Source organism: Mobula birostris, chromosome 6 (assembly GCF_030028105.1).
Source record: "Mobula birostris isolate sMobBir1 chromosome 6, sMobBir1.hap1, whole genome shotgun sequence".
NCBI classification, from domain to species: domain Eukaryota; kingdom Metazoa; phylum Chordata; class Chondrichthyes; order Myliobatiformes; family Myliobatidae; genus Mobula; species Mobula birostris.
The window spans coordinates 120,150,474-120,168,800 of NC_092375.1; the positions used below are offsets into that span (position 1 = coordinate 120,150,474).

The following is an 18,327-nucleotide window of genomic DNA, read 5'->3' on the forward strand; positions in this document are numbered from 1 at the left end:
AATGGAGGGGGAAGGGGGGGATAGGGCCTACCTTCTCTTAGAGATTATTATTTTGCAGCACAGTTGAGAGCTGTGATATGTTGGTGCAACCCATCATATGACGCTCAATGGAAAAACATTGATACTTCCCATCCCCATACAGGCAATTTTGGCCGATAACATCCTACAAAAGTACATAAATACTATTGATAACCCGTGGGTGAAATGGACTCTTAAAATATGGAAAACTATTATAAAAGAATATAAACTAGAGGGAGATATTGCAATTCTTAAATGGTGTGCATATGACTCGGATTTTAAGCCGAATAATCTGGATGCTAGATTTAAGGACTGGACAGCTAAAGGAATAACAGCTATTTGCAATATAATGAAAGAAGGAACACTGTTCAGTTTTGTAATGCTTAAAGAGAAACACATTAGAAAAACAAGACTTTTTTACAGATGCGACAGTATGTTAATAGGACGGTTAAAAACGTAACCGAGGCAAGTGCATGTTTGATAGAGCTATTTAGAGCAGCATATAATTCAGATTATGGTAGTAGAATAATTTCAAGCATGTATAAGGGTTTGTCAAATCTTAAAACACATTCGACTTCATATATTAAAACAAAATGGGAGAAGGAAGGAGAGATAATTATATCTGAGGAAGAATGGACAATAATATGGAGGTTTCAATGGAAGTGTACCCGTTCACAGAAATGGAGGGAGTTCGGGTGGAAAAACTTGATAAGATATTTTATTACACCCTCTCAGAAATCCCATTATGATAGTAACCTCCCTGTTTGATGGAGAAATTGTGGAAATCAAAATGCAAACCATTATCATATTTTTTGGGAATGCCCCGTTATCAAAGACTATTGGAGTGGTATACAGAATGTCCTACAAGACATCTTTAAATGTGAAATACCCTTAGAAAGTAAGACCATATATTTTGGGTATATACCTCAAGAATGGTTGAAAAGAGATAAATATTTAATGAATATACTCTTACCAGGAAATGGTTATCACAGGAGAGTCCAACTTTAAATGCATGGATGGAAATTACAATGGACGTTTACAAAATGGAGAAGATAACAGCATCTGTTAATCATAAGTTGGAACAATTTGATTCATACTGGGAAAAATGGTTTAACTACATAACACCTTATAGGCCTGATTTTATTCTCACTAATCAATGAATGTTGTAAAAAAAAATCACTCCCTACTTCTACAAAGTTTTCTCCTTTTGCTTGTTCTTTCTTTCCTCTCTTTTCTCTAAGTGTATAACTCAGATAAATATTATGTGGAGATTTTGGCGTATATGACTATATGATATACATGTACAATATCTGAAATGCATCTTATGAAATGTTTGATGATGAACTTCAATAAAAAAAATTACAAAAAAAAACTAACAGGCAAGTAATATGGCTTACACCAGAAGTGAACAGCAAATTAATTGAACTGGAATTGGGACACTGGCTCAGCTGTTTCAGTCATTCCACAAAAAAGTTTGAATGACATTTCAAATATACCAAACTGAAGCCTGCTGATATCCAACTAAGAACTTATACTGGAGAAAAGATAATTCCTGTGGGAATGACATTTATAACAGTGAAATACAACAATCAACAAGTCACACTGGACTTGTACATGGTTAAAAAAGGAAGCCAACATTGTGGCTGAGACAACTATGACTTGATTGGAGATTCATCCACCATTTGCGTGCCACATCCCCTGCAATAGAGTCAACTGAAAGTGAATTAAGATAGATACTGGAATGATGCTACAGCAGTGTTCAATGCAGATGGCACTGGAAGACTCAAACATATCAAGGGTAAAATAGTATTAAGTGAAAATGCCACACCCGAGTTTTACAAAGTCCATCTGGTTCGTTATGTCATCCGTGATAAAGTAGCCAGTGAGCTGGTTCATGTGGAAATTGAAGAAATTCTTTCCAAGGTTGACTGGAACCCATGGGCAATGTCTGTGGTCCCAGTAGCCAAGAAAAATAGGTATGTCAGGATCTGGCGATTTTAAGGTCATCATCAACCCAGTACTGACAGTAAATCAATATCCTCTGCCCTGGATAAAGGATATCTTTGCAAACCTTTCTGGAGGAAAACAATAAAGCAAAGTGGACTTAGCGGACACCTACCTGCAGATGGAGATGGAAGAAGAGTCCAAAGTGTTCCTCACCGTAAACACTCACAAAGAGCTTTATTGCTATAATAGGCTTATTTATGGAGTAGCATCTGTACCTGCACTCTGGCAGAAAGCTATAGAACAGGGATGCCCAGAAAATGATTTTCAGAGTAATATGTAGTGAGATACATGTACTTTGGCAATAAATTTACTTTGAATTTTACTATTTTTTAAAATAAGTAACAACAGTTCTTTAAGATACCTGGATCACTGGGATCTATTCCAGGGCAGAAGGGATTTATACAGGTAGGACAAGTTGCACCTAAAATGGAAGGGCACCAATACCCTTGCAATATTTACTGGTTGTTACTCAGGATGGTTTAAACTAGTGTGGTAGAGAGATGGGAACCAGAGCAAGGGGTCAGCAAGTGGAGGGATTAAGGAGGTTAAGTCAATAAATCATTCAGTGATCAATTCAGTGTTGTGGTGAGTGAAGTTATCCAAGCTGGTTTAGGAGCTGACGGTTGAAGGGTAGGAGCTGAACTTGATGGCATGGGGCCTAATTCTCCTGTACCTCCTTCCCAATGGCAGCAGCGAGAAGAGAGCATGGCCTAGACAGTGGGGGTCCTTGATGATGGATGCTGCTTTCTTATGGAGTAATCCTCGTAGATGTGCTCAAAGGTGGGGAGGGCTTTTGCTGTGATGGATTGGGCTATATCCACCACTTGCTGTATAGATATTCCCGTTCCTGGGCATTGGTGTTTCCTTATCAGGCCAGTAATCAACCAGTTGGGACACTCTCCTCTGTTTATCCATAGAGGTTTATCAGTTTTAGATGACATGCTGAATCTATGCAAACTTCTAAGAAAGCAGAGGCGCTTTCTTTATCATGGAGGTGCCTCCTTTATCATGGGACTTATATATATGCTGGTCCTAGGACAGATCCTTGGCATATGATAATGCCAAGGAATTTTAAAGTGACTGATACTATCCACCTCCCATCCCCTAAAATGAGGACTGCCTCATGAGACGTAGTCATTGTGGCAGCAATCAGCCAGATTTTCAATCTCCCTCCTATATACCCATTTGTCACCACCTTTGATTTGGCTAACAATTCTGGTATAATCAGCAAACTTAAAAAATGACATTGGAGCTGTACTTAGCCTTACGGTCGTAAGTATGAAGCGTTCAGAGCAGGGGGCTAAGCACACAGTCTTGTGGTTCACCTGTGCTAATGGTGATTGTGGAGAAGATGTTGTTGCTAATCCTTACAGAATGGGGGCTGCAAGTAAGGAAATCAAGGATTCAGTTGCACAAGGAAGTATCGAGGCCTAGGTCTTGGAGTTTACTCATTAGTTTTGAGGGGATGATAGTGCTGAATTTTGAGCTATAGAAAATGAAGAGTATCCTGATTTATGCATTTTCACCATCCAGATACTCCACAGCTGAGTGAAGAGCTAATGAAATGGCATCTTCATTTAGTATTATAAATTTCTTATGGTTGATCTCAAGTTGAATAATGCAGCAATTTATTTTATTAACTTTTTAGTACCTTTCAGAAGACTTAGAACCTGAACTTATTAGTCACTTCCACCTTTCCAAAGTAGACACATTTTCAGAAAAGGGCACCAAACAAAAAAATACTTTAAAACCAGTCAGCCAAATAGCTTTAAATGTTCATTTCTCAAAAAGCTCTACTTTGCTTAGTAAAATGCAACATTTATGGGTGGATTTTTTTCAACTCTCCTCTAATGTACATGAAAATTTACACTAAATACGAGGCCTGCATCTTGTCATCTCTGCTCACACCCTCCACCAGAAATTGAGTATTTATCAGATCGCAGTACATCAACAGAAAGATTATTTCCTTGGGGCACGGCAAGTTTTCTGTAACTAAAAACAAACGTAAGCAGCAATTAAAAAACTGGGAAACAACAGTGATTTACTTGAATAAACACGAGGTCATGTTCCATTAATCACCAATCCAAATGGTTGTGAAAAACAAGAAATGCACGTATCAAAGTTTGGGACAAAAATAAAATGTCTCCTGCCAGGTAGGAATGATCTCAAGTTATACTCCACCCGACTGTAACCATATACATTATTCCCGAAAGTATAGGTTCCTTCTGCTAATTTCATCATGTGTCAGTTATGTCCAGTAATATTGATAGGTGACGTTCACAGGTCATTTCTTCCTCTCGACTGGCCTGGATCAATCTTGTAAACTCTTTCAGTTTGTCTGATAAAGTCATTGTTGAATCGTTTAGCCAATTAGAGTCATTCATATTGGATTCCTCACTGTGCTTGTTATTGGCAACCTCCTAGGATTAGAAAAATTGACCAGTTAAATTCAAGTTACTGATCTTGGATATACCATAGGTAATGAAATGAATTACATGATAAATCAAAGGCAGTAGTAGTTGTAATTGTAGGAAGATTAGTAACCTGTGGTGGGGACGAAGCTGAAGCTTGGAGACTAGGCACAAAGAGTTCAGCAGCAGAGGCCAAGGACTGTGGGAGGTACAAAGGGAGAGCGACTGGCTCCAAGGGACCTTCATCAAGCCAACGGTAGAGTTGTTCTTCACACCTGGTAACGACACAAACACAAATCTAAGTTTTTCCTAAACATACAATGATTTAAAGTGTAAACTTCATTAACTTCCTGCATTAGGAATATAAGAAATAGAGCAGCACAGTAGTGGTTAGAGTGACACTTTACAGCACCAGCGACCCAGGTCAATTCCCGCCACTGTCTGTAAGGAGTTTGTACGTTCTCTCCGTCACCACGTAGGTTTCTTCTGGGTGTTCCACTTTCCTCTTACATTCCAAAGATGTAATAGTTAGTAGGTTAGCTGGGTGTAATCGAGCATCATGAGCTCTGCTAAAAAAAAAGATGCAGTTCATTTTAAATCAAGATTTCCACAGCAAAACTCAACAACCTGTGTAGCCAAAAGCTGAGACAACAGAGGCAGCACCCAAATAGCCCGTGTGCCTGTCAATAGGATGCTCCATGAATTTGGTGAATGGGCACAAGTTGCAGAAGCCACTGTGGTGGAAATCTGAAATTTAAACTCCTGGCTCAGAATTTGCATTCACACTATATCACCCCTGGCAGGAAAAATGTAATGAGCACTGCACCATTCTAGATCAGGCATCAGGTCCAGAGGATTGCTGCCATCAACCAAGTGTTGTTGTGAAGTTGACTGATAAGCTAATCAACACTGGAGTAAAAAGCATAAAAATTATCAAGATTTTAAGTATTAGGGAATGAAAATTAGATCAGGAAGGATACATAAGGTCAAGACGGAAACCAAAATATCAACTAGAGTGGATTCCAGGTAATTAGCGTAGTGGTTAGCACAATATTTTACAGTACCAGCAATCTGCGTTCAGTTCCTGCCACTGCTTGTAAGGAGTTTGTACATTTTCCCTGTGACAGGATGCTCCAGTTTTGCTCCCACAGTCCAAAGACTTATTGGTTGTAGGTTAATTGGTCATTGTAAATTGTCCTGCAATTTGGCTAGGATTAAATCGAGGAATTACAGGGCGGTGCCACTCTAAGGGACAGAAGGGCCTATTCCACGCTGTATCCCTAAAAATAAATAAATGGGCAATTGGTCAATTGAGGCAGCTGTTTATTTAGGGCATCTCTTAAAGAACAAAACTAAATCATTAAAATAGCCGGGTTCCCTTTGTTTATATGGGACACTAGGCCACTTAATTGGAGCAGGAGATTGTAGCCAAACATTTTCTAACCAGCGTCAGTCACTTACAACCTCATGGCTGTTAGACACTACATAGTACTTAGAGTGATCAGTTTTTAAATAGTGTTAGTTGTGTGTATTTGTGTTCAAAAACCAGTGATTTTTGTCACTGATAGTTGGTGAGAAATAAGCAGTAAGATAATTTGGAACTGTTTCCCTCAAGCATTGGCTTGGAGAAACTGGGAGTGAAAATGAAACAAATTCACTACTTCCACAAGTTAGGAACTACGAGGGATTTGAAGGTATTCACAATTATCTTAAATGTTACAATGAAAATAAAGATTTGGAGGATGCAATTGTCTAAAAGCATTGTATGAAGGCAGTCTATTATCTGTACTAGATGTTTGTGTTGAATTTGTTCATTTACAGTCAATTGAGTATACAACAAATGAATTCATCCATCAATAACTATTAGTTAGGAAAACAGTTATATAGCACTGTAGGGGTATTAGAAGCATTCTAATTTGTTCTGTATTTCAGTTAAATACATAAATTGTTATGCAGTTAAATGGTAATTTGTCTTTTTTTTTATATACCTTTTAACTATTTCTATAAAATTTTGGCTAATTGGGGCAGCCGCTTAGTTGGGCCAAAATGTATTGGTCAATGTGTGTCCCAATAAACCAGAAACCACTGTATATTAGAAAAATAAAAACCTATTAAAACTTTGAATTTTAAAATTTTAAAGTTTTGTTCAGCTGTGAATGCCTATAGGAAAATAAATTTCAAGGTAGTATTTGGAGACATACATGTACTTTAATAATAAATTTACTTTGAACTTCGAAATACTTGACAATAGCAATCCATATCTAAAAAAAATTGATGCACTTATACATTCAAAACATTTTTAAAAAATACACACACCACGAGGCTCAAGGACCACAACTATCCCGCTGTTAAAGACTCTTTGAATGGACCTCATATATGCTGAAGATGAACTTGTCTTCAAAATTTACCTCATCATGACTCTTGCTCTATCTGCACTGCACTTTTTACAATATTCTCCGCTCTACTGTTTTTCTTTTGTACCAACTTAAAGCTCTTATGATTTGAAATAACCAATAAGAATAGCAAGCAAAGGAAAATTTATCACCTGGTACATGGTGACAATAATAAAACAATTACTAATACCAATTGCAAATGTGTCAAAGTTCAAAGTAAATTTATTACTGAATTACGTATATGTTACCATATACTACCCAGAGATTCATTTTATTGCAGGCATTCATAGTAGAACAAAGAAATAAAATAGAACCAATGAAAAACTACACACAAAGACTGAAACAATATGCACCAAACTGTGTAAACACAAAAGAAAACAAATAAGAATAATAAACACATAAGCAAATAAATAATGAGAACATGAGTTGAAAGTAAGTCTATACGCTGTGGAGTCAGTTCAGTGTTGAGGTGAGTGAAATTATCCATGCTGGTTCAGGAGCCTGACAGTTGATGGGTAATAACTGTCCCTGAACTTGGTGAAGTGGGACCAAAGGCTCCTGTACGTCCTGCCCAATGGCAGCAACGAGAAGAGTGCAATGGGCGAAATTCTAATGATTGTCTTAAAATTCTATAACTGGAGAAGATGCAGAGTACTCCTGCAATGTCAAAGGAGGGAATCAATGGTTGCAATTCTCTGCATTTTCTTAGTGCAATGATTGCAAATTTCTTCTTATAATCAGTAATGACAGTTTTGCTACCATTATAAAACTTGGTCTCAATCTCATTTTTAATACAAGGTATTTTGTATGCATTTACCCAAAGGTTGAAAATGATAATCTTTCCAACAATCTATGAGCTACCAATGCTTACTATAACTACTTAAAAATAGTAGTTTCATGTTGAGTCTAATCTTTATTTCACCATCAATATACATCCTTTGGTCACTTTCAGGAAGAACGCGCAGTTACCACACCTTCGATTTTCCTCTCTTTCTGTTTCCAATCCTGTCCGCAATCGCTCTGGCAGAAGTTCCTCTGCTGAGTAAGTACGAGTGATATCCAGAGCAGAAACGCTCCTTTCTAGAAGGGTTTCTTCAGAGCTGACTTTCATGGTGTAAGGTTTAAAGTCCAATTTCTGCTTAACTGAAGAGCAAGTCTGCTTTTGCGCCAACCTGGAAAGCGAATAGCAAGAGACAACACATTGTTTATATTAAAGAGGAAATCTACTAGGAAACATCAGAAGCTTTCACAGATTTCAGAGTAGTTTAGCTTAAAACTTATAAAATGATACAATTGAACAGTACACAAAGCACCTGCAGTATCTGTTTTTCACATGGATCCTAAGCTGCAATCAAGTTTCATTTTTAATATGCCTCTTGTGGCCTAGATTGGCTCAAACATTTTTTTCTGATGACACATTGTCAATACTAACTCTCATTTAATTGTTCCAAGGTAAAATTTCATAGAGTTGTCTTGGAAAACACATTAAAACATAGCCTATTAGCCCAAATTCAAGTCTAGACTTCCCTCATTCTCCTTCACCTCTGGACCATAAATTCTGACTCCATAGTTGCAAACCACAGCTAAAATGAAACTCAATTTTTGCAGTGTAGGAAATCACTGCATGACCACAGCACCCAGGTAAATGCCAAGACATCTAATATCCGATATACAAACACTAAACTGCTCCTTTTCATTGCTTTGGTATCCTCCCACTGTGACGAATGCACTTTGATATTAAAATGCAGAGGCCTATCCTGCTGATGATCCTACAGTCTCTAGAAAATAAAGATCTCAGAGCAAGATTACAGTACTAGAGGGACATCAGGGACTGCTGTGTAATTTGCTTTACGGAGATGTGGCTCACTGGTACCATTTTAGATGCAGTGCTGCAGCCCGATGGCTTCACCACTCACTATAAACATAGGACAGATAGTAGAGGAGGTGGAGTATGCTTTATGATTAACTCATTGTGTCTCTCAGTGCTGCTCACTCGAACTGGAACATCTAGTGGTCAAATGTCATCCATTTTATCTGCCAAGGGAGATTCCCTCCTTTATCCTGGTAGTAGTATACATTCCATCTCAGGCCAACATCAGCCTCTGGAGGAGCTGACCATAATCTTCAGGCATGAGACTCTGCACCCGGATGCCTTGCCTATCATGGCAGGGGACCTCAACCAACACAAACATATTACCTGTGAACCAGAGGAGCCAACACACTTGATAGTTAGTATACCAACATCAAAAACACTTATCATGCCATCCAATGCCCACGCTTTAGAAAGTATGATCACCTGGCTGTACTTCTACTCTGAGCATACAGGCAGGGACTAAAGACTGGAGCACCAGTGATGACCAAGAAGGTATGGTCAAGGGAAGTAGGGGAGTGTTTACAGTACTGCTTTGAGTTAGTGGACTGGACCATATTCAGGAACTCATCTTCAAATCTGAATGAATATGCCACATTTGTCACCAACTTCAAGACCTGTGTGGATGAGTGTGTGCCTTTGAAAACACACTGTACATACCCAAACCAAAAGCCATGGATGAACCCTGCTGAGGGATAATCTGTGGCATCAAGACCGGTGATCCAGAACGAGACATGAAGTCCAGGTATTACTTACAAAAGGCTATTTTAGGATGAGAAAACAATTCCGATTGAAGTTAGAGATGGAATTGGATGCACGTCAGCTCTAGAAGGGTTTGCAGGCCATCATTTCCTATAAAGCAAAACTTCATGATGCTTTACTCCCAGATAAGCTCAACGCCTTTTATGCACGCCACGCTTTGAAAGGGAGAATAAAACAACACCAGTGCAAATCCCTGCAGCATATGGTGATCCTATGATCTCTGTTTCAGAGCCAATGTCAGAACATCTTCCCAGAGGGTGAACTCTCTCAAGGTATCAGGCCCTGACGGTGTACCTGGTAGGGCATTAAAAATCTGTGTCAACCAACTAGTGGGAATGTTCAAGAACATCTTCAATCTCTCACTGCTACAGTTACAGGTTTCCACTTGCTTCAAGAAGGTGACAATCATACCAGTGCCCAAGAGCAGGGTGAGTTGCCTCAACAATTGTCACCCAGTTGCCCTCACATCTACTGTGATGAAGTGCTTTGAGAGGTTGGTCATGGAATAATCAACTCCTGCCCATGCAGGGATCTGAGCCTGCTGCAATTTCCTATCACCGCAAAGGACCTATGGCAGATGCAATCTCACTGGTTCTCCACCCATCCTTGGATCACCTGGACAATAGCAATACGTATACCAGGCTGCCATTTATTAATTACAACTCAGCGATCAGCACAACCATGCCTTCAGTTCTAATCAACAAGATCCAAAACCTGGCCTCTGTACCTCCTTCTGCAACTGGATCTTTGATTTCCTCACCAGGAGACCACAGTCAGTGCGGAACAGAATTAACAAGTCCTCTCTGCTGACAATCAACTGGTACAATATGTTCTTACCCCTTTGCTCTATTCTCTCTACATCAATGACTGAGAGGCTAGGGACAGCTCAAACACCATTTCTATAAATTTGCTGATGACACTAGCGTTGGCAGAATTTCAGATGGTGACGAGACGGCGTACTGGAGCTGGTTGAGTGGTGTGGCAACAACAACCTTGCACTCAACATCAGTAATACCAAGGAATTTATCCTGATGCCAGGAAGGGGAAGTCGAGGGAATACACATCAGTCCTCATTGAGGGATAAGCAGTGGGAAGAATGAGCAGTTTCAAGCGTCAAGATCTCTGAGGATCTAATCTGGTCCCAACATATTGATGCAGCTATAAAGGAGGCAAGACAGTGGCTACATTAGGCTTTTGAAGAGATTTGGTTTGTCACCTAAAACATTCAAAAAACTTCTGTAGATATACCGTGGAGAGCATTCTGACAGGCTGCATCATTGACTGGTATGGGGGGGGGGGGTCTACCGCACAGGACTGAAAGAAGCCACAGAAAGTTGTAAAATGAGTCAGCTCCATCTTGGATACTAGCCTCTGTAGTATTCAAGACATCTTCAAGGAGCAGTGCCTTAGAAAGGCAGCATCCATTAATAAGGACCCCTATAACCCAGGACATGCCCTCTTCTCATTGTTACCGCCAGGAAGGAGGTACACTCTCAGCGATTCAGGAACAGTTTCTTCCCCTCTGCCATAAAATTCCTAAATGAACACTGAAAACATGAACACTACCTCACTTTTCTAAAAAAAAATATATTATTTCTGTTTTGCATTATTTAAAATCTAACTATTTAAATATACATGGTTTCTTAAGGTTGTTGTAGTCAGGGGTGGTAATGGGGACAAACTCCCACTACCTACTAAATGCTCCCATAGGCATGCACCTCAAATAGCCTCTGACAACCAAGTCCAGCTCCTGGCCTTCACGTGTGGCTCAGCTAATAAGCCTGGTGGAACTGTTTCTACTGAAGGAGAAGAGGCAAAAGCAGGTGCTGCTGCCCTAAAACCAGTCACTTCAGGCAGCTGGAGCTTGATAGCCGTGGTTGGCAGCTCATCTAGGATAAGAAAAACTCAGATTTCAAAGCTCTGTTGCTGTGCGGCTATACCTACTCATGGGAAAGGCTTTGGGAGTAAACACCGAGGGAAAAATCAGGAGCTGGAGTCCCACATTGAGTTCAATGCTGACTGGCAACTCCTGAGATGCTGCTGGTACCAAACTGTATCAGTCTCTGCCGTTCCTTTGTGTTCATCAGTTGCGTGGAGAGGGGGAGCTTGCTACATGGGCAAGAGCTTGCTCTCCATATCATACTGCCCAGGCTTGCGTATCTAGACAGCTAGGATGCAATATCCATGCTCAACTCTGAACAACGGAGGCCTCACTTAATATAAGAATATTAAGAATAAGTAGTCCAATACAGTATATATATATATATATATATATATATATATATATATATATACACACACTGTAATATATATAAATATATATATATATATTTACTGTAATTGGACTACCTATTCTTTTTTCTTGTTTGTATATTTTCATGTATTGCATTGTACAGTTGCTGCTTCAAAATCAGATAATAAACCTGATTCTGTGTATCTATCCTTGGTCCAACATATTTCATTAGGAGTTTGAGGAGAATTGATATGTCACCAAAGACTCGCGCAAATTTCTACAGATGTACTGTAGAGAGCATTCTAACTGGTTGCATCACTGTCTGGTACAGCGGGGCCACTGCACAGGATTGGAAAACACTACAGAAAGTTGTGAACACACCCCACTCCGTCATGGGCACTAGCCTCCCCAGAATCCAAGACGCCTTCAAAAGATAATACCTCAAGAAGACACCCATCACCCAGGACACGTCAGGACAGGACCCATCACTCCTTCTCATTGCTACCATCAATAAGCCTTTCAGAAATAGCTTCTTCCCCTCTGCCATCAAATTTCTAAATGGACACTACCTCACTATTTGTTTCCTTTTTTTTTGCTCTTTTTGCACTACTTACCTAATTTAGTTTTATATATATATACAGTATACACATTTCTTATTGTAATTTACAGTGATTTTATTATTAGACATTGTTGTTGCAAAACAACACATTTCATGATATATGCCAGCGATATTAAACCTGATTCTGATTTAGAAACATCATCAGAAATGTATGAGGTAGAGGTCTGACATGGCTTTGGTTTAAATACTGCAAAAATTTTGATAAACTACAGTCTGAACAACATAATTGTACAAAATGTTGGTAAAGCTACATCTGGCACACTGTGTACGATTCTAGTCGCTCTGCCAAAGGAATGTCATTAAACTGGAGAGGGTGTAGAAAAGATTTACGGAAGATGTTGATAGGACTGGAGGGCTTCGGTTAAAAGGACAGACTAGTTAAGCTTGGAATATTTTCCCCTGGAGTGTATGCAGCTGAGGGATGACATTAAAGACATCTGCAAAGTTACAAGAGCTACAAGGTGAATGGTCATAAGGTGAATAACTGTTTTTCTTCACCTCCCCCCCAGTTTAAAATTGAAGGGTGGGGGAAGGAGGAGACTTAAAAGGGACCTCCCCCCCCCCCCCCACAGGTTGTCAGTATGTGGTGTAGGAGACACATATCACTTCATTGTCTGTCTGTATTGTATCTGTGATGCTTATCCTCACTCCGGGTTAAGGCAACTTGTCACATGGGTTTGGGCAGTGTTTCGTGGGTGGTGCGCGGCATTGTATAGTGGATAAAATAAACAAATATCGCCACCCGTTCACCTTTTTGGTGACAAAAATGCCATTAACTTCACTGCTCTCATTGACATACCTTCTCAAAAAATGCTATCAAATTAGACAGACGGGACCTTTCCGTAACAAAGCCATACTGACCACTTTGATCAATCCATCTTTCCATGTGCATAGTAGTAGTAGTGCGATTACTCTGGTCCAGTATTATGTTCTCCTAACAGGTTGTCTACTGGCGAGTCTCCAGGTGGCTGAGAAGGCTGAACCAAGATCACCAAGGCACTTAATTGGGGATGTTAGGGTGGGTTCACTTAATGGAGAATGCCTGTGCATGACTTTGTTTCACGGGTAGAGGCTGAGGCATGGTTAACCACCACACAGTACTTGAAATATTGGGGTCAGTGTCATGAAATGCAAGGACACTGGAAACCCTTCACTGCTGCAACCTTCATTTGCCTTCACTGCCGTTGTGATGCGCCATCATCTTCCACCAGCTCCACTGTTGAGGTCTTAGTTGGATCATATTTGGAACCTCCCCCTTGACCTTATCCCCATGAGTAAATCTATCAAGATCTGAACTCCAAATGGCATCACTCTCGGGATCTCAGGAACCAACGAACCTCTCCACCATGACAAGGTGACGACCCTCGGAGATGTGCAGATTAAACTTGTCCCTCTAAAATTTTTTCCAAAAGTTTCCTAGCATCAAGGCAGGATTCACTTATTATTACAGTACACATTTAGTAAAGGTACCATAGGAATGATTGTTGGTGTCAGACAGGGTGGTTTGAGTATCTCAGAAACTGCTGATCTCCTAGGATTTTCATGCACAACAGTGTCTAGAGTTTAAGAGAATAGTGCAAACAAACAAAAATCAAGTGAGCTGCAGTTCAGTGGGTGGAAACACCTTAATAAGAGAGGTCAAAGGAGAATAGCCAGACTGGTTCAAGCACTCAGAAAGGCGAGTGCAACTCAAACAAACATGCGTTACAACAGTGGTGTGCAGAAGAGCATCTCTAAACACACAACACATTGACCCTTGAAGTGGATAGGGTGCAGCAGAATTCCACAAACATACAGTCAGTGGCCACTTTATTAGGTATAGGAGGTACCTAATAAAGTGGCCACTCAGTGTACCTGTTCTGGCTCCATTACAGACTCCCACTCTTTCTTTAGTCATCTTCTTGTCTTTAATATAGATAAAATACTTGGCATTTTCATTGTGCTCATCAGTCCCATTTCATGCCCCCTTATTACATTTCTCAAGTACTTCTCTACCCATTCAATATTTCCATAGAGTTCACATTTTTTCACTTCTCGTTTGCCACAAACTTTTTGCACAAATCCTTTGTGCATTTCTCAATATCCCTTTACTGCAGGAAAACACACTTTTATTTTGCTATTCTGTTTCGTTTACCTTTTAGAGGCATCTTGGATTTCCACTTGGGTATGTGATCGTGCTTGTTGCCATATTATGGGAAGCTTATATTTTTTAAGGTCTTTCTGAAAATAATAGACAAGGATCTGGCCATCTTCACTCACAGCTGCTGATATACAAACAAATAGATTAATATATTGTAAGGCAGGCTAAAACACATCTATTTCCAAATTTTTTTTTTTTTTTTTAAAAACTCCCCTTTTTAAAAATCTTGCTTTTCCATCAAATGAGCCAAGAAGAAAGGAAAAAAAAATCTCTGCACTTAGCAGTCCTTGTCATTATTTTAAGTACAGTGGACCTCAGTTAACATTTTGGCCCAATTAAGTGGCTGCCCCAATTAACTGAAGTTTCATGAAAATGGTTAAAAAGGTATTAAAAAAAACACAAACTACCATTTAACTGAGTAACAAATTATGTATTTAAATGAAACACAGAATAAATTAGAACAATATACAACCACTATAGTAATTAAAAAACTGTATTAGTTCCTAACAGTTATCGACAGAGGAATTCATTCAGTGTATGCTATTGTGTTGTTTTGATTGACTGTAAATGAACAAAATCAGCAGACACCTAGTGCAGGTAACGGACTGCCTTCATACAGTGTTTTTGATGATTGCATTCTCCAAATCTTCATTTTAATTGTAGAAGTCAAGGTGACTGTCAACACGTTCAAGTTCTTCTAACTTGTTGAAGTAGTGAAATTGTTTCTTTTTCACTCCCAACTGTTTCTGCTACCTTCATGAACTATTAGTGACAAAAAAAATCACTGCTTTTTGAACACAAATACACAAGAAACATTATTTATAAACTGTTTGCTTTAAGCATGGTGCAGTATCTAACAGCCACATGACATGGTTGTGACTGATGCTAGTTAGAGAGTGTTCTGCAACTCTCTTCTGTCCCAATTAAACAGCATGTATTTGTGCCCAAAGAAGCAAATCTTTCAGATACTTTCACCCTTCTTACAAGCCAAAAGGAAAGCACATTAAGTCTCAGCCTGAAATGCCAATTCCCCTCTATTGATGCTGCCTGACCTGCTAAGTTCCTCCTGCATTTTGTGTGTTGCTCTGGATTTCCATCATTTGCAGAACCTCTTGTGTTTGTAGTTGGGGCATGTATTCTTGGATTTTATACAGCATCAAGGACATTCACTGATGCTGGCTCTTTGAATAATGTGTCACCGTGTGTTCTTAATTTTGAGATTATTGAAATATTAATGCATTTCTTTAGTTGAGATTATTTTCCAAAACCAAATCAAAGACTGAAAGGGCAGCTAAGGCAGAAACCACAAAATCAGTTAAGAGGTACTCAGATGAGCACCTGAAGATCACAACCTACAGCCAAGAGCCAGCAGATACAAGGTGGGTTAAATGTCTTTTTCTGTGCTGGAAATTTATTGATGCTGTACAGTTAGTTAACTCCAAATTTTTTTCATAAATCCAAAACAATCTCAACTGTACAAACGCAAACAACAGGAATTCTGCAGATGCTGGAAGTTCAAGCAACACACATCAAAGTTGCTGGTGAACGCAGCAGGCCAGGCAGCATCTCTAGGAAGAGGTACAGTCGACGTTTCAGGCCGAGACCCTTCGTCAGGACTAGTCCTGTACCTCTTCCTAGAGACGCTGCCTGGCCTGCTGCGTTCACCAGCAACTTTGATGTGTGTTGCTCAACTGTACAAAGATCATCAATGTTCTATCATTGAACAATAGATCACAACACTTAATAGCTGGTGGCAAGAAAACCTTCTGGTCACAAGTCTGCTTTTTGTTCTCAGATCAGTTTCCAATCCCCGGGCTCAGACTTCTTTCCATATACTACATTCTAATTTTGACTGCACTTCAGCACCATCTTAAATGATTCTTAAAAAAAAACTTAATAGATAGATACTTTCTTGATCCCAAATGAAATCCCAAAGGTAATTTTAGTCTATTACTAAAAGTACTCCTCTGTTCAGCCAAGGTGGCATGCAGAGGGTGAGAAACATTGTCCAGAATTGCCAGGATTTCCCGTGGGATCCTTTGTTCTACCACAGTCTCCAGTGTGTCCAGTTTGACTCATAACAGAGCCAGCCTTTCGAATCAGTTTATTGAGCTTGTTGATAGCACCTATGTTGATGCCATTGCCCCAGCACACCACCACATAGAAGATTGTCTGGTGACAACAGACTGATAGGAGAGGCCTGCATACTCCAAAGGGCCTCTGTTTCCTCAGGAAGCAAAGACGACTCTGGCCATTCTTGTACACAGCCTCTGTGTTGGTGCTCCACTCAAGTCTGTCATCCAGGTGTACCTCTAGGTACTTGTAGGTCCTCACCACATCCACGTTCTCAGCATCAATAGTAACAGGGAGCAGTACGTACATTAAGGCGATGAGACCGTAAGATGTAGGAGTAGAGTTAGGCCATCTGTCCAATTAAGTCTGCTCCGCTATTCCATCATGGCTGATTATTATTACCTTCAACCCCATTCTCCAACTTTCTCCCTGTAATCTTTGACACCCTCGCTAATCAAGAACCTATTAACCTTCAATTTAAATATACCCAATGACTTGGCCTCCATCTGCATCTGCAGCAATGAATTCCAGATTCACCACCCTTTGGCTAAAGAAATTCCTCATCTCTTTTCTCAAGGGATGTCCTTGTATTCTGTGGCTGTGCTCTCTGGTCCTAGACTCCCCCACTGCAGGAAACATTCTTTCCACAACCCCTCTATCGAGGCCTTTCAATGTTCAATAGAATATGATCAACTTTGTGTACTGTTAATCATTTCCATTTATTAACGTTTCCTTTTTATTTTGTAAATTAAATTTTATTCTGTCTTCCACAATGAATGAAGAAAGCAACTCACCTCATATAGTTGCTTTCAAAAGCATAAGCTTTCAGCTGAATAGGATTGCACTTTCAGAATAAAACTAGAAATATAAATTCATTCTTGTTCTTTTTAGGCCATAAGACAGAGGAGCAGAATTAGGCCATTTGGCCCATCAAGTTTACTGTTTTCCCCGTATTCCCTTCTCAGACTTCAGCTAAAACATAAAACAAAAATACATCTGACCTGCAGCACAGGGTGGGATTAGGGGCTTCCACTCTGTCAGCCGGTGATCAATGCAACAGGCAATAATTTCATCCCAGGGGATTTCTGAGACCGAAGGCCCCTCATCGGCTAAGGCTTCCATGGAAAGAAAACTGTTCTCTTTCCACCTGTTGTGTATTCTGTTCAGGAGTTGTTCAACCTTGGAAAGGAGCAGTGGACAAGCTTGCTGCGACCATGGCACTTGAGACACGTAATGGGAGATCATATCGCAGACCTTAGGCCATGGAGCTGAGGGACAAAAAAATATTGCAGTCATACAAGTGAAGGTCAACAGGTGGTTAAATCTTTCTGGAGCATTATGTTTATACCATTCAAAGGAGGTAGATCCATCAGTGGCAACTGAAAAGACAGCGCTGCATTCTTCAGCCAGGCCAGGTGGCTATTAGAATTCCAGTCTTTGTGAGCCAATATTTCATCTGCTGCGGGTCCACAGAACTCTGCCACTGGCCAGGAAAGATCGTACAGCAGCTCAGAGGATATCACTTCTGAAAGGAATTGTAGCACGTCATTGTAAAGCTCAATGATGGCGCTGGGATTCTGTGAAGGCAAGGCAGCTGACTGCCTTTCAGATTTATCACTGTAAAATTGGTCACTGAACTCTCGGCACAGCCCATCTTCGATGAACTGCATCAGAGTCCGGCAGCAGACCTCTGGGGGTGGTGGACAATGTGAGGCAAGCCAGCTTACTGCTGCAGACACCTAAAAAAAAACATGAAATCTGTTACAGATACACGGAGCAAGAATGACAACATAGTATGACT

The 18,327-nt window shown here is 40.0% G+C and overlaps 1 protein-coding gene across 3 annotated transcripts in view; it reads right to left on the minus strand.

Moving 5' to 3' along the window:
- Positions 1–1,044: 1,044 nt before the first annotated feature.
- The window catches only part of mcm3ap (minichromosome maintenance complex component 3 associated protein), an 86,747-nt gene continuing 69,464 nt past the window's right edge, over positions 1,045–18,327 (minus strand). For 2 of the 3 annotated variants that reach the window (XM_072261176.1, XM_072261174.1), the window contains 6 exons: positions 17,875–18,265; positions 17,528–17,794; positions 14,448–14,577; positions 7,804–8,001; positions 4,570–4,711; positions 1,045–4,445 (listed from right to left, as the gene is read on the minus strand). In XM_072261176.1, coding sequence (XP_072117277.1) covers positions 4,263–4,445; positions 4,570–4,711; positions 7,804–8,001; positions 14,448–14,577; positions 17,528–17,794; positions 17,875–18,265 — 1,311 coding nt within the window. In that variant the 3' untranslated portion in view covers positions 1,045–4,262. The remainder of the gene's footprint in view (positions 4,446–4,569; positions 4,712–7,803; positions 8,002–14,447; positions 14,578–17,527; positions 17,795–17,874; positions 18,266–18,327) is intronic. The other variant, XM_072261175.1, reaches the window with a different exon arrangement.